The following is a 26806-nucleotide window of genomic DNA, read 5'->3' on the forward strand; positions in this document are numbered from 1 at the left end:
AAGAAGAAGAAGAAGAAGAAGAAGAAGAAGAAGAAGAAGAAGAAGAAACCAACCAAACAAACAAACAAAACCACACAGAAACAGGAAAAAAGAAAGAAAAAACAATCAACCAAAAAAAAAAACCATACACAAACAAGAAAAAAAAAATACAACCAACCAGCCAAACAACAACACACACACAAACAGGAAAAAAAATCTTCACACACCAGAAACTGTAAGGGGCCAGAGTTGGACAGCAAGTCTTGAGCTAACCTAAGGCTATGAGCGGGTGTAGGGGGCGGGAGGAGGGCAGAAGCGGCCTTGGACCAAGTCAGGACCGGGAAACCACGTAGGACTTCACTGACGCCTGCAGCTAGGCGACAGGCCCTCCAGCTGCTTTACCTGATCGGTTCTAGTAGCCAGATATTTGTCAGCCAAAATGCTCTTCTTCAACTCATCCAGTTTCCCGCTGTAGGCCAGGTTGCAGACCATTACATTAGACACACACCCCTCCATTTCGCCTTCCCAGGATCTCCCTGAAACTCAAGGACCGCCCCTCTACGTCTCCTGTTCCGGCAACCAATCAAAAAGCTAGAGATTCTCCAATCTTTGGCTTGCTTTCCTTGTTGCCCCTCCCATGGTCCGGAACTACTGGGAGTTGAAGTTTGAAGGTAATTCCGGTCCTGGAGGTGTATTTGCAAGCTACTCGGTTCTGGCTCTTAGCAATGTGGAACTACAAGTCCCAGAATCCTTTGAGAAAGTCGTAGTCAAGTTGCCGGTGGAATTGGCCCAGGATGACAGCTGGAGAATGGAGTCAGGTAATGGGAGCGGCTTCTGGTGGCACTGTGTGGAAGAGCTAGAGTGGGTGGTCGTTGGTGGGCCGCTAAGTTGATCACATGAAACGGAAATGTAGCAGGGCAAGAGAATTCTGGGATCCTAAAGATCTTGTCCTTACGGGCCCTCACTTGCAGTGGCAGGCGGAAGGGCAGTAGTTGGAGCTGAGTACTACTTTGAGCTTGAACATCTGACTACCCTCCCCCTCCCTGCCACTGTCCAAGGAGTAGAAAGAAGCACAGGCATCCCGGCGGAGTGGAATCAGAGTAGGATTCTGCCACAGCAGCGGCTACACATGACACCATGCAGAGGTGATGTGCCAGAGTGATACTAAGGACAGGGTGTGATGCCATAGGAGCCACTATCTAAGAGACCTCACGTCTGTACCCTGGTGACATCGCTACTTAACTGCGGTCACCTTAGGGATACCAGGGTATGATGTTGTCACTTTAATAACATGGTAATGGCAATTACATCGAGGCTTTGCTAGAATGTTAAACTAACAATGTGGGTTTTTTTTAAAGGGAATTTCCAAATAGTGCCACAGCAGAAACGATGCAAAGATTATCTTTTATAAGCTTTTTATATCCAAATGGGCATTAGAAAAAAATGTTAAAAGTGTATTTTTAAAAATGACTGATTATGTTTATGTCTCTCTGTTATGGTATAGAACAGGGCTTAGCAAACTTTTTGTAAAAACCCAGATCATTTTAGGCTTTGCAGGGCAGATGGTAAAACCAAGTGTAGAAGACAAATCATGAGAAAAGTTAACTGATGAAATTTGGGATTTAATAATAGTGGAATATATATATATATATATATATATATATAATGTGTTAGCCTTTATTTTTATTTTATGTGCATATGTATTCTCTCTACGTGTGTGTCTGTATATGATGTGCATGTTGGATCCCCTGAGATCTGACTTACAGACAGTTGTGAGCTGTCATGTGTGCACTTGGAATTAAGCCCAGATGTTCTGGAAGAGCAACCAGTGTTCTTAAGACCTCAGCTATCTTTCCATCCCTCGGTGGAATATAGTCTTTTTAACACAGAAATATTAATGAGAACAGAATTCTTTGGGGGAGACACAATTTTGCTTAATTGAGGTTTAAAGTTAATATTCTCTATCATCAAGATTGATTCCAAATGTTCTTAAGTTATTGAGATTTTTTATTTATTTTAATCTACAGAAACTCTTTGAAAATATCTCTGCACACAGAAAGCTGCTACCGATTACTGATAATCCATGAACATTTTCTTTTAAATGCTAATTATTTTATTGAATCTTATTGTGTGTCCAGATACAGCCTCTTGAGTATTGGTATTACAGATGTGAGCCACAACCATTACTAACTTATCATCCCCCCTCTCGTGTGTGTGTGTGTGTGTGTGTGTGTGTGTGTGTGTGTGTGTGTGTGTATGTGTGTGTGTACATGCCTAGCACGAGTGTGCAAGTCAAAGAACAACTGTTAGGAGTTGATTCTCTCCTTTATTCATGTGGAGACTGGGGATTTACCACAAATTCATCAGGCTTATTTCTTGAACCATCTTGAAGGCCATAAGTTCTGATTTTTATTTAAATAAATTTAAACATTTTTCCAGAATAGTTTTAGATTTATCGAAAAGTTGCAAAGTTGGGCATAATGTTTCATTCCTTTGATCCCAGCACTTGGGAAGCAGAGGCAGATAGGTCTCTGAGTCTGAGGCCAGTCTGATTTACATAGCTATATAAGTTCCAGGCAAGGATACATATAGCAAGACCCTGTCTCAAAACAAATGTTGCAAAGATAATAGAGAATTCCCACATATTCTCCACCCAGTTTCACATTTCCCCCTATTTTAACGATTTGATTGTGATAACTTACATAACATAAGAATCAACTGGTTCCAGGGATGCCCAGTTGTAGAGCATTTGCCTGACATGTGTGAGACCCTAGGTTCAATCCTCAGCACTACAAAAATAACATTAAATAAGTTATATCTATTTAAATATGTAATTGATTATTAGTAAGTTTTTAGGGTTATGCAGCTATTAGCTGATACAATGAATCAGTTGTAGAACATTTTGATCCTCCCAGGATCTCATGTCCATTTTTAGTTCATCTTTATCTTTACTTCCTGCCCAGGCAGCTACTCATGTACTCTTTGTCTATATAAAATTGCCCATTCTGAAAATTTCATATAAATGAAATCATGTAATATGTGGTCTTTTGAGTCTGCTTCCTTTCACTCAGAATAATAGTTTTGAGACTTCAGCATATTGTTGCATATGGAAGTACTTACTTTTGTTGCCTAATAATGTTACAGTTTATGGGTAATACGGTTTTGGGTATCTACTCACCAACTGATAGAAAGTTCGTGGTTGTTTTTTTTTTTTTTTTTTTCTAGTTGTTGGCTATTATGACTAATGCTGCTTAGAACATTGGTGTACACATCTTTGTATGGACATTTGTTTTTATCTCTTGGTAGTAGTGGAAATTCCTGAGTAGAAATTGGAATTCCTGAGTAATGGGACAATTTGTGTTTAACTTTTAAAGAAATTACAAAACTGTTTTCTGTTTTCCAAAGCAGCAGAGACTTTCTGTATATTCGGCTTCTTGTTGTTTTCTTTGAGTCTTATGATGAGACCCAGGGTGACTTCAAACTCACAATCCTCCTGCGTCAACCTCCCAAATGCTGGAATTTTAAGTGTGTCTCTTTCCCTTTATATATTATAGGCATTTAATTTGATGTGAAATAATACAGTATAGTATCAATGTTTATTTCCATAAAGAGTGGCTAGGGGTAGTAAACATATTTTTTAATGCTTATAAACTGTTGGTGTATCTTCTGTACACAAGGTCTGCTTCTGAAGTATTTTTTTTTCATATTAATATTGGGTTGTTTAATTGTTGCCTTGTAACAATTATTTCCATAGTCTAAATCCAAATCCCTGTCAAGTATGTAATATGCAAATACTTATCCCCAATACATAGTATGTCTTTCCCCTTTTTGCTTTGTTTCATTTTGTTCTGTGTTATTTTGTTTTTTGAGACACGATCTCACTGTGTATCTCAAGCTAGTCTCAAACTTGCAAATCCTCCTGCCTCTGTCTACTGAGTTGCTATTATAGGTTGTGCCACCAGGCTCAGATTTTTCCTCCGTCATCACTATGGAGTGTGTTTTGAAGTGAAAGCTTATTTTATTTTATTTTATTATTTTATTTTATTTTATATTTTATTTTATTATTTTATTTTATTTTATTTATTTTATAGACAAGGTCTCACTCTATAGTGAAGGCTGGCCTGCAACTCACTGTGTAGCCCAAGCGTGCAATTCTGCTTCAAGCTCCCAAGTGTTGCCACTACTGCAATCAGTTAGTTACCAGGACTCACACTGATTTTTGAAAAATTCGAATTTGCTCGTTTTCCCCTCTTATTTTTAGTGTTGTACCTAGTTAAGACTGCAGAGTACCTAAGATTTCAATGAGTTTTTTTTTTCTCATCTTTTCTTCTAGAAATTTTGTTTTCTCTTTTGTATTTAAGTCTATGATTTATTTTAGTTATTTTTTCTATATGGTGTAACATCAGGTTAGTTAAGGTCAATTCTTTTCACAGGGCTATCCGGATTGTTCCAGTAGCATTTGTTGAATTAATGTTTTAATTTCCTCTTCTGTCATTATCACAACAGATAAATTCACGTTGATCTATTCTATTCAACTGTTCTCCACATTTTGTTCCAGTTAAAGTAGTGTATCTGTGGACAGTGTGCCACCCATGATAGATAGTATGAATCACACAGCGCTTCTGTATCTTTAAAGGCTTTTGGCTTGTGATAGTTTCTCAGATTTTTCTTGTTTTGATGACCTTGGCAGTTCTGAACTGTACTAGTTAGGTATTTTGGATTTTTAAAAAGCCTATTTTTTCTTATGATTGCACTGGGGTGAAGGAGCATAGGATTTTAACTGACGATACTTGTCACTTGAGATATAAGTCTATTGTCATATTTGCTTTGGGGGATGCCATTACATCGGAGACTAATTACTTCCAACTGATGGTTAGGTGAAAGATCCTCATCTGCGCAGGGAAATGGATCTTGAACTATAGAAATAACCTTTTCACTTGCATTAAGGTCTAAAATCTACTGCTGGAACTACAGACTGAACTTGAAGAATAAATATTGTATATTTGTGTGTGACTGGAGATACTGTTCCCATTTTAACTTTTGCTAAGAGGCAGCTATATTATTGTATCATTTATATATAACAAATCTCAGGTATTGTGTTCAGGTATTAAATAAAGTTCAATGTACTTGGTTATAAACATATACTCTCATGTAACCAACACCAAAGTCAAGATACAAAATATTTCCACACTTTCCCTGAATTTTCACATGTTCCTCTGTCACCCCTTTTCCCTACTCACTGTTCTTCACAACTACTAAAATTGTTTCTGACCTTGTAATTTTTAATCATACAGCTTAATGATTATAACTTTTACAGAAATATGTTACCACCACCAAAAGCTTGTTTTACATCATCTGCTTTACCTAAGAAAAAAGCTTTGTGTCTTTTCTCATTCTTCCTTTTCCTGCCCTTGTACAAACATTAGACTTTAATTTTATGAGCATTTACTACAAAAAGATAATAAAAATATGTGGTCTTTTATTGCTTGCTTTTTCACTTAATGTAATCATTTTAAAATTTATGCAAATCATATATCATCATTGCATTCATGTTTATGATTGAATGATATTCTGTTTTATGACAGCAACATATTTTGTTTATTCATTCATCAGTTTACAGTCACTTGGGTTATTATCTTTTGTTTCTTCTAAATATGGAGCTATACTTTGCGTGAAAGTTTCTATCCATGCATGTACTTGTATTTCTCTTGTGTACATATTTAGCTGTGGAATATCTGTGTTTATTAAAGTCCACTTAAGTTTTTGAGGAAGTGTCAGGCTCTGCCAAAGTGGCTCACTATTTTATTTTCCCCAAAATAATGCATTTGGGTCAAAACTTTTCTACAATTAACTATACATATCGATATCTTTCTTTTTTTTTTATTGTAGCCACTATAGTGGGTATGAAGTGGCATTTTCTCCTTTTGACTTGTCCCGGCACCAGACGTATATAAAGCATCTTGGCTTCCATAATAGCTAAAAACATTACACATTAAAATGACTTTACTCCAGTTACACTTAGAATTTTTGTTTTCTAACTTTAGGATGCATGAAGATAAAGTATCAAGTCAGCAGCAAAAGCTAATTTCCAAAACCTGTCAGTGTTCAGCAATTGTGGTTAAAGGTAGTTCCCATACTGTTTCAAAGCATAAAAGTCATTTTTATTTTGTTTTCTGTAAAAAAAAGTAAGAGGGACTAAATTTAGTCTTGTAGCTATAGTTTGCTAATGACCAGTGTAGAGTAAACTTGCCCCATATGTAGTAGGTCATCTATCAATATTTATCCAGTTTATTACGGAGGCAGAGTAGCCCTATTGTATTCACAAAGGTATTGGTATACTGACATTTAACCATACTAATTTATCAAGGAGTGTGATGTAATTGCTAGAAATGGCTTAGGAAAAAAAAGAAAGAAAGCTAGAAATAGCTCCCAACATACTGAGTGACTTGTTTGCATATTCTTTTATAGACAGTATAATGTTCTTTTATTTTATTTGGTAAATGTGGCAGTGAACTTTGAATTCTGAGTTCCTTGACACTAAGGGAAAGCTCCTTCTTTATGTTTTAAAACATAGACGATGAATAGATCTAACAGGAAAAGGTCTTGTCTTTTATGATGCTGGCCCCGAGTTGTGGAGGAATACTGCAATTGCTGTTTATGTCTATCTTGGCATACAGGACCCCTCTTAGGGTTTGACTTCTTTGCTACTCATGTGATTGACTATTCCCAATTGCCTTTTCTGCTGGTCACATAGATTATAGGTCCTAGAACAAGCAAGTTAGCCTTCTAAACTGAAAGCATATGCTAATAATTAGCATGCAAAGAGCACAAGTATCAGATACCATGTCTCGTCCAATCCAATCCATATAATAACCCTTTGAGGCAGGTACAAGTACCCTCCAGGCCCTGCATTTTTAAAATGAAATTTTGAACAAACAAGACAGGATTATACAAGTAAAGTAGCATGTCTAGTAAAAATTGGAATTAATGTATAAATTCAGATAATTTTACTCCCCAACTCTAGCACATAACTACTGTAATATACTGCTAACTATTGCTGAAGATAGAATTATAATGCAATACCAATTCCTGTCAGAGGGCTTTGGGCTGTACCTGCATGACTATAGAGAAGTGACATTATTTTTGTGCTGTACAGGAAAACTCTATATCTATATTGTTCTACTTCGGTGCCCCTAGCCACACATGGATACTGAGCACTTAAAATGTGTTTAGGAATTTATTTTTAAATTTTGTTTAATTTAAAATTAAATAGCCTCATGTGGCCAGTGTTTACCATTTTGGATTGTGTGGAGAGAAGTAATTATCTCTCATTTGTTTCTTTCTAATTACCACCAAATAGTTTACTCACTGTATTCTTTCTGAGGTAGAGGTAAGAAATCAGTGAAACACAACATGAGAATACTTTATGGGGAATATATGCAGTCCAACTAACTGCGCAACAGCCACAGGAATAGGTTCAGAGTTATCTGACATGAAACTCCTCCATTCTTTTTACTAACTAATGTCTGAATAAGGAACCTCAAGCTTTTTGCAATTGATTTTTGGCTGTTTAAAAATGTAATTTATGTATCTTATTGTTGTTACTTCACAATGATCATTTAGCAGGTTTTAGATGAGATATTTTAATATTTATTTTTGATGCCACTGTTAAAATGACCCTGTTATTTTATGTCACTGATATTTTCAAAAGATTACCATTTAAAATCAATTTCATCATAAAACTGACATTGTTATAGCAATTTGATTAGACATATTATTTACTACTTTTAATGTTAGCATTCATAATTTTGTTTCTAGGTCATTTACTTTATAAGTGGTTTCCTTGCATTTTGTTATGAACAATAAAAGAATCACAACAAATTACAAGAACATGGAAGGGCTCTCTATACTCTTCTTTAGGCTTATCTCATACAGCACTGTACAGAAATATAATACAATATAATACAATGTCAGATGCAATAAGGCACATTCAAGCTTGTATGGCCATAGATTACAATACAATATCAATGCTAGGAAACTGATATTGGAATATTGTAGTTTGGATAAGAAGTGTCCCTTTACCAAAAGGTTCATGTGTTGACGGCTTGATTCCTAGTAGTTAGCACTGTTGAGAGGTGATTGGATCATGAAGAATAATTAATTAGATGAGTTCATACTGAATGAGCTGTTAGGAAGTAGAGCCTGGTTAGAGAAAATGGGTCACTGAGATGTATGCTTTTAGAAGTTCTGCTTTATCTCTCCTCTTCCTGTTTTCTCTTTTGCTTTCTGGTTGCTATGAGGTGAGAATCTTTCCTTTGCCCTGCCCTTCCACATGATGTTTCAGTATCACTTTAGGCCCATAACAACAGAGCCAGCCAACAACAAGCTGAAACCTCTGAAACTGGGAGCCAAATTCAACTGTCTTCCTTTAAGTTATTTGTCACAATGATAGAACATTAGCATGTGAAATAATATGTGTGAATAGCTTTAAAGTGGGTGTGGAGGGTGTACAGATGTGTGTACATTCATATGTATGGTGTATATGTATGCACACGTTCATATTCGTGGGTGTGGATGTGGATGTGGATGTGGAGGCCAGAAATCAATGTCAGTTGCTTTCTCAGTTGCTCTCCACCTGAGGTTTTTGTTTGTTTTGTTTTTTGAGACAAGGTGTCTCATTGGCCTGGAGCTCACTAATTTGCCTAGGCTGGCTGGCCCCTGAGTTACAGGGATCTGTCTGATCCTCTACCTCTCAGATGATTGATGGGGATCATGAAGCCCTGCTTTTTATATGTGTGCTGAGGGATCTGAACTCATGGCCTCATGTTTGCCTTTTCCTGACTGAGCCATCTTTCCAGCTACTCCATGTTATTTTCATTTGTATGGATTTATTTAAGCAACGCCACAACCAGGAATTATTATGTCAGTGTAAAAATTTCTTCTGTACTAACCCTTTATAGTCATACCTGCCACCTATTCCCAACATATATTTCCCATGAAAGCTGCTATTTTTTTGTCATTATATCTGTATGTTACATGTTTTGAGATATACTTCTTCATTTCTCTTGAGACTTCCATTTTGACCAATCGATTATTTGCAGCTAAGATGTTTAATTTCTAATTGTTTGGAAATCTTTTCTTTGACCCCATTGCTGTCATAAACATATTCTGTATCATTTCAAATATTTCTAATTTGTTCATATGACTCAGGAAATGAATTCTGTGTGAATGTCTCTTGGGAGCTTGACAAATGTATATACTGCTGTTATTATATAGTTTTCTCTGTATTCTGATTTTATCTTGTTGATTTATTATGTTGCTCATTTTTTGCCAAATTTTGGATGTTTTATAATTAGCTTTATTTATTCATTTCATAGTGTTTATATATGTCAAAACATATTATATGCCACAAATTGAAAGCATATGTTCCTGTCAATTTTAAAATAAATTACTTTTTAATGTGGGTTTTTTAAACAGTTACATTTTGTGTATTTCTTAAACACCACTTTTTTTTCTTCTCCTGATAGAACTCTAACAGCCTTGATATTTAATTTACTGTTGCAATCCCATATGTCCCTGAATCTCTGTTCACTTTTTTTCCAATTTATCTTTGTTGTTCAGATTGAGTCATTTCTATCATTCTGTCATTAATTTTCCTGATTTAATCCCTGTCTTCTTATTTTGTTCTGTTGAGATCATTCAGTGAGTTTTTAATTTTGATTATTATTATTTCTCCATTCTAAAACAACAAAAAAATGTTAGTTAGGAGGTAGTGGCACATACCTTTAATCCCAGCACTTGAGAGGCAGAAGCAGGAGGATCTTTCAGTTTGAAGTCAGCCTGGTCTATAGCGTGAAATCCAGGACAGCCAGGGTTACACAGAGAAACCCTGTCTGGACCCCCCCCCCCAAAAAAAAATGTTGCTCATGTTTTTATGCTGTTTATTTCTGTACTGAGACTCTTCATTTTTACAAATTGTTTCTTCAGTGTTGAGACTCTCTTCTTTGAAACATTTTAAGATGGGTGGCTTAAAATAGTCGTTGAATAATTACAATATTTGTATCATTTCCATATTGGTGTCTGTTCAATGTTTTTTCTCACTCAAGATTTTATGTATCATAAGTACTTTTAAACTGTGTACTTAAATCATTATGTTGTGACTCTCTGGATGTTATATCATTTTCTTCTCTTATTTTGACACCACTATAATGTGTGTGTGTGTGTGTGTGTGTGTGTGTGTGTGTGTGTGAGAGAAACATTATTTTTATGTTGCTGAGTGGGGATAGGAGTCAAGTTCTTCCCATCACGATCCATTGAGACTCATTTTAGGGATAGGGATGCCATTATTACAAGGTAGGGGTGAAATTTAAGGACCTCACTAGGCTTCCACTGACACTACCCTGACTTTAAGAGAAAGGTTTCTATTACCATTATGTACTGGGGAATTCATTGATGCCTGGTATGGATAAAAGTACTGGATCTCCATTCTATCTTTTAAAATGACCTCAGGGAGATAGGTAAGGTGATGTGTAACTAAAGCCAGATGAAGGTAGAAGTCTAGTCACCCTACTTTGCTGATGAGAATTGGAGTTAAATTTCTGTTATATTTGACTGGATAATTGCTGTCTAATAAAAATTTTCTTTTTATGTTGTCACTTTCCTGTTCCTTTTGCTGGAGCTAGCCTACCTTTTTGACGGACATTTATTGTGTGCATGTGTCCGCATTGCTGAGTTGATGACTACTCTGTCACAAGGTTCAGCATATGTTACTAAAATACCAACCCCAGGGGACTCATTATTATGTTATTACTTAGGCCCTAAGGCCCCTAGCAACCTGAATAACCTTGTCCTTTCTACCTCCCAGAGATTTAGGAGAGATGAATATATTTATTTATGATGCTTTATGGTTTTAGCTCTATTTAGTAAGAGGAACAGGGAAAGGTGAATATACTCCATGTTTTATTGGAATCAGAATATGAAAGTCATTGCGTAAAGAAAACATGGCTGTGTTACTTACAGTCTCTCTCCCATTGAAGCATTGAGAATAGGTAAAATCACTCTGATCCTCATTTCTAGTTCCTGGCAAACACAACTGTGTTTTGTTTTAACTGACTTGATCTTTAGATTTCTCATATAAGGGATAAAAAAGATGGTTTTTGTAGTTTTGTGACATATACATTGTGTGTGTGTGTGTGTGTGTGTGTGTGTGTGTGTGTGTGTTATTTTCTTTGGAGTTTTATAAGATGGGGTCTCACTTTATTTCCTGGACTGGTCTAGAACTCATGGCAGCCCTGTTTCAAGCCTCCAAGTGCTGAGATTATTGGCATGGGCCATCAATTTTGTTTCATTTGACTTCTTAAAGTAGGTCAGTATTTCTGAACCTTCCTAATGCTGTGACATTTTAATACAGTTCCTCATGTTGGAGTAACCCCCAAACATAAAATTATTTACATTTGCTACTTCATAACTGTAATTTTGCTACTGTTATGAATCCCAATGTAAATATCTGTGTTTTCCAATGGTCTTAAAGTGTCCTTTTACCCGTAAAAGGGATTGTTACCCACAAGTTGTGACCACTGCAATAGATGGACTATAACTTTTGAGTAAGGTCATTATTATGACTCTCAATTTTCATGTTATCCTAAAAAGCCATGATAGTCTAAGGCAAATTTAATTTTTTTCATGTTTGCTTTTGTACTAAATTGTCCCAGTATTTTTGCTACGTGTCTCACCTTTATTTTTTCAGACAAACTCTCTAACTGAACATGAAGTTCACAGATTTGGCTAGACTGGCTGGCAAGTGAGATTTAGGAACCCATCCTAGCTCCTCCCCAAAGCTGAGGTTACAGACACATGTCACTCTGCTTGGCTTTTAACATGGGTTCTGAGATGGAAATTCAGCTCTTTTTGTTGTGTGCTATACTATTTACCAACAGAGCATCCCCTAGAATCATAATCATTTTTTATGATTTTTTTTCACTCTTGTTCTTTTTGCTAATTTCAACCTACATTTGAAAAATTAGTCCTCTTCTCCTACCTAGTTAGGCACACCAATAAGGTTCTTCATTGGACTTAATATCTGAAATGGATACTTTTCAAGGGTCTTGGGGGTGGTCTGGATTCTCTGTTGTGGGGCCATTTTGTTTGGTTATCTGCAAGCTTGCTCTTATTTGGAGGGCTCCATTATAGGACTGAGAACTGAGTCACCAGGAACAGTAGCCCCTGGTGCTCATGGAGGCAGTTCACCCTGTTTTTTTTTTTTTTTTCTTTCTTTTTTCAGCCTCTTACTACTACAGGGCTATCCCATTTGGGATTGTATACTAGGGCTGCTGAAAAGAGCAAATGGTGACAGGAAACATTCTGTGGTAATTCTAGCCTGCCTCACTACCTTTCCTCAGAGAAAGAAACTCTAAAATGTGATATAAGAAAAGTCACTTTCAGGAGGGGCTTGGCAGCGCATCCTTTAATCCCAGCACCCAGGGAGGCAGAGGCAGGTGGATCTCTGTGAGTTTGAGGCCAGCCTGTTCTACAGAGCAAGTCCAGCGCTGCCAAGGCTACACAGAGAAACCCTGTCCTGAAAATCAAACAAATAAAATGAGAACAAAAAACAAAACAAAACAAAACAAAAAAAACCAAAACAAAGAAAAGGTACTTTCCATTTGAGACACTGATAAAGAACACTTGGGGTGCTGACAAGAAGTACAAACTGAGGAATATTTTAATTTTTTTTTTTCATTATAGAAGTCATGGTATATGGCAAAGGGTAGGAATGAGAATAGCCATCAGGGGCAGTTATTGTGGAATTAAGACTGCTAGGGGCCCTATGGTACTGTGTATACTGCATAGGTAATGCAGAAGCAGTTTAAAGTTTATGTATGATTTATAAATTGGGTATCTCCAAGCCACAAGAGGTTTAAGCTTTAGGGAGTGGTGTGAAATGATGACAAAGTGAATGTTTGATTGATTGTAATGGAAAGCCCCTAGAGAATAGATGAGAGTTTCTAATTAGTAAATTTTCTTAGTGATTGGTTAAAATTAAAATTTATTTTCGTGTTTTCATGGTTGGAGCCTGATTTGCTGAGGTAGGAATCAACAACACTGGAGCTACCTTAGCCTAATGGCCTGTCCCATATACTTTTTATTCATGTGTATAGGTGGGTATACGTGTATGTGTGTGGATATACACGTATGTGTGTGCTCTTATGTGTGGAGACTAGAGTACAGTATTTGGAGTCATCTTCAAAAACACTGCCTCCTTTGAGATAGGCTCTCTCATTGACTGAGTACTCACTAACTAGGCAAAAAGGGCTGGTCAGATCCCCAGGGATCTTCTTCTTTTCTCTGCCTCCCCAATGTTGGGATTACACCACCACATGTGGTACTTTTTCACTTGGGTTTGAGGAATTCTAAGCTTATGTTCTCTTGCTTGCAAGGTCAAGTGCTTGGATGATTGCACCATCTCCTGGCCACTCCCACAAGCCTTTTATTAAAAGAACAAATTCGATGCATTTCCCTGATAAAGACCAACTGATGCTGTAATAGGAAAATATTTAATGAAGCCAGAATTCACAGTCAAAATAAATCTATAAATATAGCTAGGGTTTTAGAATGATATAAAAGGAAAGGCCTCATATTTAGATTTATAAATAATATCTGAAGTTCCTAAGTCCTTATGATTAGATTTGATGTATATGTATGCAGGATGATGGAATAAGTTCATATTTTAATTTCTGAAATTAACAAAGGATATTCTTAATGTAATTTGATGTCTATTACTAGTATGTTTTGGACGTAAATCTAATATAGAAACTTAGCATTTTCTTTTTTCTTATAAAGTTATACCCAAAAAGAGTAAAGTACAAGTTTATGTGAATTTAAGTATTTTAAAATTTATTTTCTCTTTTACTGGAAATAGATACTTTTCTCATATAGTAATTCCTGATTATAGTTCTCCCTCCCTCTACTCCTGCCAATTCCTCCCCACCTCCCCTCCCATCCAGATCCATTTTGTTTTTGTCTCTCTTTAGAAAAGAACAGGCTTCTAAAAGATAACAACAAAACATTACAAAATAAAATATAATAAGATAAAACAAAAACTATTACATTGAAGTTTTACAAAGCAAACCAACAGAAGTAAAAGAACACAAGATAAGGCATTAGTATCATAGACCCACTAGTCTACATACCCAAGAGTCCCAAATATGATTAAACTGAAAGCTAAAATATATTTACAGAGGACCTGGTACAGACCTTTGTTGGCCCTCTGCTTACTGCTTTAGTTTCTGTGAATCCGTATGAGCTTTGCTGAGTTGATTTAGAGGCCTTGTTCTCCTGGTGTCCTCCATCCCATTGGGGTTTCCTGATCTCTGAAAAGAGGGATTTTTATGGAGACATCCCACATAGAACGAAGTATTCCAAGATGCATCTATCTGTTTCTCTCTGTCTCTCTGTGTGCCTGTCTCTGTCTTTCTCTGTGCCTCTGTGTCTTTGTTTCTCTGTCTGTCTGTCTCTCTCCCCCTCTCTCTGTCTCTGTGTGTTTGTCTCCCTCTCTCTCTATGTCTCTGTCTCTGTGTCTCGGTCTCTATCTCTGTCTGTCTGTCTGTCTGTCTCTCCTCCCCTCCCCTGCCCGGTAATGTCTGGCTGTGTGTCGCCTGCTACAGGAGGAAACTTCTCTGATGATGGCTGAATAAGGCACTGATCATTAGGATTCATCATACTACTACTTTTTTTTTTCTTTTTAAAAGACAGGTTTCTCTGTGTAGCCTTGGCTGTTCTGGACTCGCTTTGTAGATAGACCAGCCTGGCCTTCAACTTACAGAGATCTGCCTGACTCTTCCTCCTGAGTGCTGGGACTACAGGCTTGCACCACTGTGCCCAGCATAGTGCTGACTTCTTTGGACTAAGTCTAAAAGTGGAATCGTTCTGGTATATTTATTTACAAATTCTTTTAAGAATGTCTTAATAAAGGAATTTTTATCTGAACATTTTATAAGAGGACATACATTTCTCTGCCTGGGAGATTTAGAGAACCTTTTTCTTTGGCCAGTGAGCTGAATCTTTCATGCTTGTGGATATTTAATTTCCTGGTGTCTGGTATATATGATGCACATTTTGGATAAGGAGCCACTTACTTACAAGTTCTATTCTTTTTGGATAGTGTCAAATTGTCTTTTCTTGGACAATATGGTTCAAATGATAATAAAATAATAAGAAAACTAAGTTTACTTTATAGAACTTTGCTTTGGGATCCATTTGTAATGCATCTTTAGTTTTGAAAGTGAAGGTATACTTGTGATTTCATGTAATTCCCAAACTTTACTTTGCTAACTTAATTTTACATTATTTCAAAGGTAAAGAATTTTTAAACATCAGATGTCTGCTGGCAACATTTTCTAATGAATTGTGATACTAAAATGGTATGAGGAAAATTCCTGTGGTATGGGAGGAAGTGGAGGTGATTGTAAATGAGCTTAAAACTGGGAATGGGCTCAAAATGAGGAATAACGTTTCTGGAAAAGATTCTACTTCTCCTGAGGTGGTCTGACATGTAGCATGCTACCAGAGGGATCAGAAAGAAACCACCTTTAACCATTTTCAGAACACCATTTTTTTCTTTTTTTATTATTAATTATACTTTATTCATTTTGTATCCCCCCATAAGCCCCTCCCTCCTCCCCTCCCGATCCCACTCTCCCTCCCCTTTCTGCATGCATGCCACTCCCCAAGTCCACTGATAGGGGAGGTTCTCCTCTCCTTTCTGATCTTAGTCTATCAGTTCTCATCAAAAGTGGCTGCATTGTCCTCATCTTTAAAAAAAAAATTGTCTTTGTCTCATTGTTTTTGTTTTCTTAACAGCGTTTAATCAATGGTATATAGTTTTAAAAAAGGCAAGATTTTTTTCTCTTTTTTATTAATTATTATTACTTATAACAATATATTCACTTTGTATCCTGTCTGTGACCCCCCCTCCCTCTTCTCCTCCCAATCCCACCCTCTCTCCCTCTTCTTCCCCAATGCCCCTCCCCTAGTCCACTAACAGGGGAGGACCTCCTTCCCTTCTTTCTGACCCTAGCGTATCAGGTCTAATGGACAGTAACTTGATATACACCATCTGTAAAATTGTAAATTTATATATGTAGTTATAGAGGTTTTAGAAATCTTTCAGAGGCTCCATGAAGCCTGAGTGGAGTCCAGAATCCTTACTACGGCTGCAAAGATCAGCATCTTCTGGGCTGAAAATTTCCATAGCCTCAACACTTGCCAGTTTCTGCATGATGTCATCCCTTTTCCTCTCCCCTCCCTACTCTCTCTCCATTTCTCCCTCTTTCACTTTGCTCTCAGTTCAGTCAGTGTTTGGTTTAAGTTTCTGTTTGTAAGTGTGCGTGCACGCGCACACAGGGGTTCCATGCATGTGTACCATATGTAATGTGTCCATATTTGTGTGGTTGTGTGCAGGTGAATGAATGCATGTGGTGGTTGTACACATGAGTATGCATGCATATGGAAGCCAGAGGTTGCATCTACTCCAGTCATTCTCCACTTTAATTTTTTGAGGTAGGGTCTCCCACTGAACCTGGACTTCACCAATTGGCTAAGACAGCTTGCCAGAGATCTAGCTGTGTCCACGTCCCAGCAGTGGCATTACATGAACATGCCACTGCACCCAGATTTATGTATGTGCTGCACATCTGAACTCACGATCTCATGCCTGTGCAACAAGCACTTTACCAACTGAGAAGTTTCCTTCTGGCCCTACTTCATACTTTTTTTTTGAGACAGGGTTTCTCTGTGTAGCCTTGGCTATTTTGGACTTGCTTTGTGGACCAGGCTGACCTTGAATGCACAGAGAGCTGCCTGCATCTGCCTCCCTGGGTGCTGGGATTACAGGTTTGTGCCACTGTGCCTGGCTGGGTTCACACTTCTTTATACTCTAGCATCTATTCCCTGAATAAACTGATAAACTCTCCTTTTAGTTACTGTCATCTTTCTTTCTAAAGCTTTCTCTAGGCCCCGAACTGGCTTAAGGAAACTACATCTATGCTCCCACTGACCCTAGTATAGTTTCTCATCATCCTGTATACAAATTAACGTTTTTATTTCTCATATCCAAAGGTATACTTATTTCCAGGGTCTAGCCTAGGAGTGATCACTTGGTAGGTACTGATTAAAGATTAACATTGATGTATATATGAACATAAAAACCAGCTTATTTTTTTTTTTTGAGATAAGGTCTCATGTAGTCCAGGATGACTTCAAGGTTGATATCTAGCCAAGGTTGACCTTAAATTCCTGATCCATCTGATTCAGTGCTAGGATTACAGGCATATATAGGCATATACTACTATATCTGATCTTTTAGACTTTTAGTATGCTCATGCATTTGATAAATATTTGATTAACCTTAGGGATGGTTCTTACAAAGCATTATGAACAGAGCTACAGAGGACAGATGATCACTACATTCCCTGAGACTTTACAGAGCCTTAGGATACTAGGACATTTTTTAAACTTAGTGACATTAGCAGAGATCTCTTCAGAATAATCTATCAATGAACTATCTTAGGATTTTCTTAGGAAATTATTATTGGTAATTTCCATAGAAAGTAGTATAGAAAATCCCATGGCCTTTTGCTCTTCGGCTTTTTCACATCTTTTTCATTGAAAACTGACCTGAAATAACAGATCATATAACCATTACATTGTAAGAAGTGAAAATTTTAATTAACAAGGGCAAGAAATACTACCAAGACAAAAATGCCTTAGGAAAACGCAAAAATATATAAAATGATGTTTGCTTAGGAACCATTTCCAAAACATTACCTTTAGCTGTCTGGAAAATTCTATATACAATATATGAATTATACTGCTGGTATCTATTACTTTTGGGGTAGTTTTAGGTCATTTCCAGTTAAATATAAGTATAGTTGTCTAACCTCAGTCTGTCTACTTCCTCTATAAGTAGTGGGTACCACTTTCCTGTTTGTTTTATGACATCTGGTTTCTAGCCATGTAAAGACAAGCCTTGAACATTGTAGGCCTCAATTATTACATTTTCATTGGTGTCTGTGTCTTTAGTACTTTGGATATAGTTTGCATCATAATAGAAGTATAACACAGGAAGAATACTGGATGGAGAATAATATTAACTTGGTTTGAGTCCTGTTCACTAGCTGTCTGGGCTTTGGTAGTTGTATTACCTCTCCTAATTTTCTTTCATCTCTAGGGTGGAACTAGTGGTTTTTGTCCTGTCTTTCTAAAGGGTCTGTGTCTAGGGTTACATACAAGAATTCTAAAAGCCATCAATGTCTTTACCAAGAGTTGAGCTGTGCTGGCTAGCTTAACACTCCTTAATACAATCCCATCTCACTTCTTTCTCACATTTCAATATTGCCCAGGACCTACCCCCATCTCCAATGAGTATATATACATAGTCTTCTATTCATCTGTAGTATTTTCTTTTCTCAGATCTGCTAAAGTCAAGTAAAGCTTTAAACACCAGTTCAAATTTCATCTTTCAATACCCATTGAGTTCCCTTTTGTTGAATTTTGGCAACACCAATTATTGTCAATGTTTGCCTTGTGAATTGCCCTTTATCCTTACCTCTTTCTTTCACATAAGACTCACGTTAAATTATTTTCTGGTACTTAACCAGTTCACTTAATACTTAGTGACTAAGTTTTCTGTTTTCTCTATATTCCTCATAGTACCAAGTTTAGAACACAATAGGTAATTATTGATTCATTTACTTCAAAATTGACATACAGACTTTTTAGAGTGACACATGACCTCATCTTTTTTCCATGGCTTGACGTACTTGTACTGTCAACTCACTTTACCCCCACTTCCTACAGAACCACTGAAGAGCCCTTAGAATAAACTGCTTATGATAATTTTCTGAGATGATGGAAGTCTTTTGTGTTCATTCTGCCTAACACAGTAATTATTGAATGTGGTTCTTCAGTGACTGAAATGTAGCTTAGTGCTTTGAAGAACTGTTTTTTTTTGTTGTTGTTGTTGTTTATTTGTTTTTAGACAAAGTCTCTCTACATGGCCCTGGTTATCCTAGAACTAGCTCAGTAGATCAGGCTGGCCGAGAACTCAGAGATCTGCCTACCTCTGCCTCCTGAGTGTGGGGATTAAAGGTGTGTATCCCCACCACCTGGCTGAAAAACTGATGTATAATTTTCTGTTAAAGCTTGAACTCAGATCCTCATACCCACTAAGCAAGTACTTTACCATTCAGTGAGCTACAGTCCAAAACTTTTGATTTTTTAAAATTGCTTTTAATTTTAAAAGACCTGTGTAGATAGTAGCTACTGTATTGGGCAAGTGGCTTTCTAACCCTTTTGATCATCGTATTAATAAAAAATACATTTTCTATTATAATCTTTAAATATAAGCCAGCTTCATAGAACAATACTATGATCAGCATACTCTTATTCCCTCTGTGATATTCAATGTCACTTCTTGGTTTGTGTGTGTGTTGGGGGGCACATGTGTTATAGGCTGTGTGTACATGTGCAGATAGAGGTGAGGAGGATGTTTGGTGTCTCCCTCTATTGCTGTCTGCCTTATTCTCTTGTGACAGTGTCTTTCATTTAACTTGAACTTTACCTTTTGGCTAGGCTAGCTGGCCAGTGAGCTGGGATCTGCCTATCTTTGCACACCACAACTCCCCACTCCCATCTGCCATAACACAATGCTGAAATTACAAACAAGCAAGACTATGCCTGGTGTTTTAAAATTTATTTTTAAAGTATGAAGTAGAAAAAGGAGATTTATTCAATATGACCATACTGGGAAGAGGGAGAAAGACATTCAACAAACCCAGAAGTCTGTCTTTGGGAACCTGAAGTGAGATCAAAGTTTAAATTGAGGATATGCAAATCTAAGCCATCCTGGTCAAGGTGGCCATGCCCACCAAGAGTACTAACTATAACACACTATGTAGATCTCTTAACCCTTGATGAATTATGGCCTGATGTTTTAAAATTACATCTTACATTTTAAAATAGGAGAATCTAATGTTCAAAGAAGTATAGTCATTCCTCCAACGTTGCAGGTTAAGTTAAATGGCTGACTGAGGCTAGAAGTTATATTTTGGAGCTCCAAGAGTAGAGCCATTTCCAACAGAAGTTCCTTCTCTTTACCATGCTAGATATGAAAAATCATAGAGAATCAGACATAAAAATCAGAAAACCAGTTAAAGTGCTATTTATTTTGACTGGATAGTGTCAATTTCCTGGTTTTTGCATGAATCATGAGCTCAGTATTGGAGTGTTGCTGTGGCCTTATACTTAGTTTGACATTTACTGTCCATTGTATAAGAGCATATACTGTCCATTGGTATAAGAGCATAGAATTGCAATAGTTTTAACCCACTCTATGTTTTAGGAGTTTCACTAATGTGAAATGATCCTGTTATTCCGTCCCGTTCCTCAGTGGTAAGTGGCCAAGTAGATTAGTTAAGAATGAGAAAGCATGTTGCTAGGAATCAAGGTACTTCTTGTCTCAGTTATAGCAGAGGGGCCTTGAGTCTTACATTATATACCCTGACGAAGATAGATGATAGCAGAGATATCAGAGATAGATGGTAGCATGGTCAGAGCAACACTTGTCCTTGCACAGTTTAAATTTTTTCTATGTTCCTGATTGTCAGAAATGTCAGGCACAAGAAATGAGGGGAATGAAAAGGGCATAGGGCCTATGCAGAAGTCAGCAGAGACTGAGGGAGACCACAGCAATAAATGAACCCAGCCAGAAGGGAATGCAGGCATATTCTAGGATGTGCTAGTCCTTTGGGTTCTGAAGTTTTCTCCTGATTTCTAGACTTCCCTAATCAACCTACTGTCTACTGTGCTTCTTTTCAAAATTCCTTTGTGGGTGGTCTTCTCTTCTATTTAAACCTGGCACCCATACCTACAAGTCCAAAATGCTCCGGTGACACAAAGCTTATTACCCCACCTGCCTACTCCTTTATTTTTCTGTCAACATCTCATCATTCATATTTGAAAGATACAAGTTATTTTTTCAGTCTCTCAATTTCACCTACCTGACCCTGCACTTACTTGCTTGTCAAGTCCATTCAGTGTTTCCTCAACCAGGAAGTTCCTCCCTTTCCCATTACAGCTTCTATCTTTTTTATTTTTATTTTTATTTTTTTTTTACAGTTTCTATCTTATTGCCAGTGTTGTTAGTGTGCCATATGACAAACAGATGGACATGTTTATGTCTTTCTACAAAATCAGAATTTTTTTTAACAACAAGTTCATAAGTTATCCTGGTAGCCTACTGGGTACAGTTTGCCAAGCAGCCCTGGTTGTATTACAATCTTGATTACAAATACTGAATCTCAGATCACACATTGCACATCAAGCAGTAACTTTGTCTTTATAAACGAAGGTTATAGAATAGCTACAGAAGTGTTGAAAGGGCTTGAGAAGAGTTCAAAGGGTTAAAAAAGGCCTTACTGGAGATAGGTAGAGAACCAGTGCAGATGCATAGAACATCTGTACCATCAGTGTTAAGGTAAGGTACCCAGTTGAAGAGTTGCTAGAGTTGAACTGTTGGGTTGCAAGGTTAAGCTGTAGGATTGGCAGGCCTGACTGAGTAGAACTATAGAGGCAAGGTCCAGGACCAAGTCCAGACATACTAATAGACTTATGGACAACAATTTTAGTAGCTGTAGGGACCAAGCTGATCTGAAGCCATAGGGAGAGTTACAAGTACCTGTTAGTCCCTGGACAAACGTACTGGGTGGTCAGATGGCAAGTCACTGGGGGTTATTTTCATTGCAGTGTTAGGTGTCCTTCAGGGTCCCAGTGCAGGTGTTGTAACCTGTACTGGTGAGTTTGATAAGTCCTTGGGCCTGGTTTTTCTCATACGCTTTTAATATGCCCATGAGCTCAGATAGTCCCAGCCTACCAGTCTGTAAGTACTACATTTGGCCTTTCAGGAAAACAATATTAGTCTGTGCTACATAGGTGGTGCTGGACAGGTGGTGGTTATCCATGCACACAATGGAATCCAGAGTTATCTTCAGTCTGCATCTTAAACCACACACTGCTTGTGAACTGGAATCAGTCAGGACAAGACAGCCTGAAAATCACTATTTTTCACAATAGGTAACTTAGAGCATGGCACAGCTTTACCTCAGTAGCCGTGGAGGCTTACCTCTCATGTCACCTTTCTAAATTTGAAAAGGTCCTTTCAGTACTATTTGGGCTGTGCCCTTTGCTTTTCAACCTTCTACACTACTCTACAGAATGTTCTACATTCTGCTATTATCTGATTCCGGAACCATCTTCCATTGTAGAGTAAAAAATACCTGTGAAGGACCAACACTGTATTTCACTGATTTTTTTCCCTTCATTCCTAGGACATAGTAGGTTCTGGTACATAAACATCTTAGTTCATGTTTACGGAATGAACTATGGATAGCTATTCAGCTGTGTGTATGTGTTTTCTCCTGTGAGGGTTTTGATTTTAAAGATATGACCTTCCAGTACTATGTTATTATGCATGTATGCCGAGGAGGCTGATTTAGAACAAGCATTCCTTGCTTGCAGTTAGAAAGGGGAACCTACAAGGAGTTAACCTCTATCACAAATTCCTCCTGGCCCTGAGTTTAGTTTTAGTTCCACCTTAAAGAGCTTGTGGCATTTCTTTCTTCAGCACAAGGTTCACAGTATCTTTGAGCCTTGTTTTGTAAGGTCTTTGTTAAACTGTAGCAAAAAAAAAAAAAATCTTGTGTTTCAAGGCATATTTTTTTTCATTTACTTGTAATTTTCTAAAATAACCGTGAGAAAATATAGTCAATCCCCGGGGAAAGTATAATGTTAGCAAAAATGATGAAGTAAGGGCCTTGAAATATTTTCTTCTTGATGGCAATGGAAAAACAAAAACAACAACAACAACAAAAAAACCCAAAAAAACAAAAAACAAAAAACCCTGGCAGCATGTGTCAGAATCAATGTATTCAGAATTCCATAAATGAAAAGCTTTGCACCAATACAGGGGCCATGTATCCAAGAAAATCGATATATGTTGGGAAGAAGAATTTTTGCTGTGTTTTTAACTTGTCCTGCTCCCATCTTTGGCCTTGTACTTTGTAGTTATATCTTTGAAAATCAACAGCTTGCAGTCACAGAAAATCCAGCTACCTAGCAGCCATTATGACCCCTAATAGTTTCAGTTCTAGAGAACTATCATCTGTCTAGTCGTTCCTTGGAAGGCCCCACTTATAAGTCTTATTTATTTGATCTTGACTCAGGGTTGCAGAGGTGGAGTTTTTGAAACCATTAGACACAACTTCTCAATTGCCTGAAGCAGTAGCAAACCTTTGCAGCTAACTAAACAGAAAGTGTCCAATGAAAAACAGGGAGATATGATGTGTCGGGGATTTCTAAAAGCTTGAGATAGTCCTGAGAATCTAGAAAACACATGTATACACAGGGCTGTTGTATTTCCAAGGCTGTGTACATGTTCAGGACACATAATTCTCATTCTTAAGCTTTACGAAGCCGAATATAGAAGACAGAAGTATCTCTTGACTTGGCTGGAGGTGAAGACATGTCCTAACATGTGTACAGAGCCCCGTTGTTTAGGACAGGAGGCATTAGGTTCTAGAAGTTCAAGGAAATTCTGGTTTAATCATTAAGCTAACCCATTAGAGACGTCAGTACAATAATTATTCTAACATAATATATAACAATGTGGAGTGTATTTTTTTTCTTAGGCCCAGTAGCAGTTACTTTTGGTCAAACAAACTGCTTGTTTGTATCCCTGCCTTTACTTAGCCTGAAAGAAGAGAACTTTCTAAGCTTGATATCTGGTTTGTTAAATTTGGAAGGCTAGCCAAATGTAGTTTGTGGCCTGAGGAGAGTTAAAGGTGTTTGCTGTTAGTCCAAAGTAATTGTGTCAGAAATTAGAATACTTTTTTTTTTCTCACCACCTCCACCATTTCTTAGGTGGCTTTGTCTTCTGTCTGAGTTTTCTTGGTGTTGGAGCAGGCACACTTTTAGATAGTGACTCTGCCACTCTTGTGTTTTGGCTAATCTCATCGTCTCTGTGTTCCATATTTGCAGCCTTGATTGAGAATTTACTGAGGACAGACACACTGCATTCTGGGTGTCTGTATTCTAAGAGGGGAAAGGATACAAATAGAAGCTATAATGATCTTGCAGGCCTAGCACAGCTTGAGAATGCGTAAAGAGCCAGAATCAAATTCTTTGGCTACCATTTTATTCAGAGCCATCCTAAGTGAAGCAGGGCAGTTGTCACAGACTTTAAAGGGCTGTACTAAATTGACTAGACAGCTGGGCAATGACTCATGGTAGCAGGGTTAGCAAGAGAGGAATCATTTTCTTCTGCCCATACTAAAAACAGATCTAAGGTTTCTATGTGTACATGCTGTACATTTATCCAGTGTCACCTGTCCTCACTCTTACCAAGGCTGTCATTTTCCCATGCTCCTCTCAAGCTCCTGCCTGTGCTGGGTTGAGGATGAGGTGGAGAGGAAAACCACGTGATCAACACTGCCTCTGTCACCCACCACCTCCTGGGAAGGGCTTGACCTGAATCATCATTTTTAGCCTGGTATTTCCTGTGTGTGGGCCAGGATCTGAGGCCAGAGGCAGAGTGATTAAGAGGGCACAGGTTCTCTGGCAGAATGCTCTCTGGGGAATGAGAGAACCGTCTTATGTCTAACTTCTTTAGGTTTGAAACGCTACAGAGAGTGTAATCTTAGTAATCAAAACAAACCAAAGGAGAAAGGCTACTTAAATTCCCAAGAGACCCGAATTCTGAAATGTTTCAAGAAAATACTCCTACTTAGCTGTGTTTTTAAAAGTAATGACAACGGATTATGACTTCAACCGCCAACAAAATCTTTTTTGAGCTAAGACACCTGCTTTCATGGTTGGCAAGGGATCTTTCATACTTAGGAACATTTATTTCTGTGAAGACAGCATGATTCTGATTTAGAAAACCAAACCCAAACACTCTGGCCTTTCAAGTGACTTAAACATATCCCACAGTGCTGCTCACACAGGAAAATACACCCAATGGGATGCTTAGGACCTAACTGTTTTAGAGAGTCCTTGTAGCTACTGGCAGCTGATCAAAAGGGCCCCTATTCTCTTTCAGCTTCTTTTTGGAAAGGGGTTAGGGGCTATCTTTCAAAAGGTAAGAGATAGGAAATGTTGGGTGCCTTTGTTTTCAACTCACAGTGCATTTTCCCATGCAAACAGCACCATAAATTGTGAATTATAACTATCAATTTAACTTTTCTGGTTATAGATTAAAACAGATTTTGACATGCTGGCTTAGAAACTTATTTACTACCAATATTATTATTCTTGCCTCAAAAGAGAATTACTTAGAAATAATTTGGAGGCAGAACTCCTATATGAGTCAGTCTTGAATCTTTTAGCAGAACTGTTCCTCCCTCCCACAAAGGTGAATGTGAACTTGGACACCTCTCATATTGCAGGGTTGTCAGTTCTGAAAGGATAGCTTGAGAACTATAGTTTTATTTCATTTTATTTCACTTGAATACTTTACCTTGAGAAATAACTATAGCTGAATGTAATAAGGAAACTTGCTTTTGCTACACATGTTCACCACTCAGCACCTCTATAAACACTGTGTCTGGAGGGGGTGGGTTCTCAACAAACCAGTTCTTTAGCAAACACCAACGGTGTCTCGTATTATTTAATGTAATTTTATAGTGTCCATCCACCCACCTGGAGTTAGGGTCTGATCCTATAGGTTAAACATTCAGTCTTGAAAGATTTGTCCGCACTTGAGATACCAGTTATAAGTCCCAACTTGAGATATCTTCTTTTCACTAACTGGCTATAAAGTAAAGTTCCTATGACCAATGTCCCCCATTCTTTATCACCTGTGGTTTAATCATTTGCAAGTATTGCTTACAAGCTCAGGGAAGTATTTACCTGTGTACATTTACCCATGTGCCCACGCGTGTGCAATTTTTTTATGGAAGCTTTATCATGTAGACATGAGCTTTTTTGACTTCATCTTAAGCCTCTCTTCCCTTCCTGCAGGTGGGGTTAGGAATGAAGCTTCCATGCTTTTAGTACATGCTTAGTCTTACAGGTGATTAGCATCTGAGTGCTCAACCAAGAACAGCCTTATTAGAACAAAAGATACTCTTAACCTAGGAAATTCCAAGGGATTAGGAGCCCCATGTTTGGAACTAGGTTCGAAGACCAAATACTAGAACAAAAGAAGATGCATCTGACATCCCAGTGCTCAGGAAATCTCAGATATTTTCAGAGTTGTGTTCCAGAAAATGGTGACAGAGAGCAAATATATAGTTCTTATTATATCACAACATCACAATATTCATTTGTGAATCTCAGGAACAAGTTCTATTTATGATCAATCTCAAGAGCCTTCTTTGTAGAAGCCATATATGAGTAACATAGAAAATGAAAACACTGTAAAAATATATAGTCTTCTAGTTACAGTGTTATCATCTCCACAATTGCACATTTTCCAGGCTTGTCACAGCCCCCTCCAAGGCCTTGGCTGCTAGAAACCTTCCATATAAACCTTCAAATATTCCCTTAGGAACAGACAGGAGCCAAGTCTGACAATATTACTGCCCCAACTTTGCTCTACTTTTGTGGGGAGAAGCTATGAAAAAAGAGTTTTAACGTAATTCTGGATATGAGGATTTTCAGATATCATTTTATATAGACCACAAGAAAATGCTGAAAGGAAATATGAAAGGCTGAGGAGGTGGCACAGTCAGTAAAGTGCTTGCTATGCACCCGCTTATTTAAATATTTAAGTATTCCT

At 37.6% G+C, this 26806-nt stretch overlaps 2 protein-coding genes across 3 annotated transcripts in view; one reads left to right on the forward strand and one right to left on the reverse strand.

Moving 5' to 3' along the window:
- Nucleotides 1-529, reverse strand: part of Psmd10 (proteasome 26S subunit, non-ATPase 10) — a 9092-nt gene extending 8563 nt beyond the window's left edge. For both annotated transcript variants that reach the window (XM_055618374.1, XM_055618375.1), the window contains exon 1: nucleotides 382-529. In XM_055618374.1, the coding sequence (XP_055474349.1) occupies nucleotides 382-495 (114 nt within the window). In that variant the 5' untranslated portion in view covers nucleotides 496-529. The remainder of the gene's footprint in view (nucleotides 1-381) is intronic.
- Nucleotides 530-1082: 553 nt separating this feature from the next.
- Atg4a (autophagy related 4A cysteine peptidase) overlaps nucleotides 1083-26806 on the forward strand; it is a 55345-nt gene continuing 29621 nt past the window's right edge. The window contains exon 1 of the mRNA XM_055618372.1: nucleotides 1083-1124. Within this exon, the coding sequence (XP_055474347.1) occupies nucleotides 1109-1124 (16 nt within the window). The 5' untranslated portion in view covers nucleotides 1083-1108. The remainder of the gene's footprint in view (nucleotides 1125-26806) is intronic.

This window comes from Psammomys obesus, unplaced genomic scaffold (genome assembly GCF_907164565.1).
Source record: "Psammomys obesus unplaced genomic scaffold, mPsaObe1.curated_primary_1811, whole genome shotgun sequence".
Taxonomy (NCBI): Eukaryota; Metazoa; Chordata; class Mammalia; order Rodentia; family Muridae; genus Psammomys; species Psammomys obesus.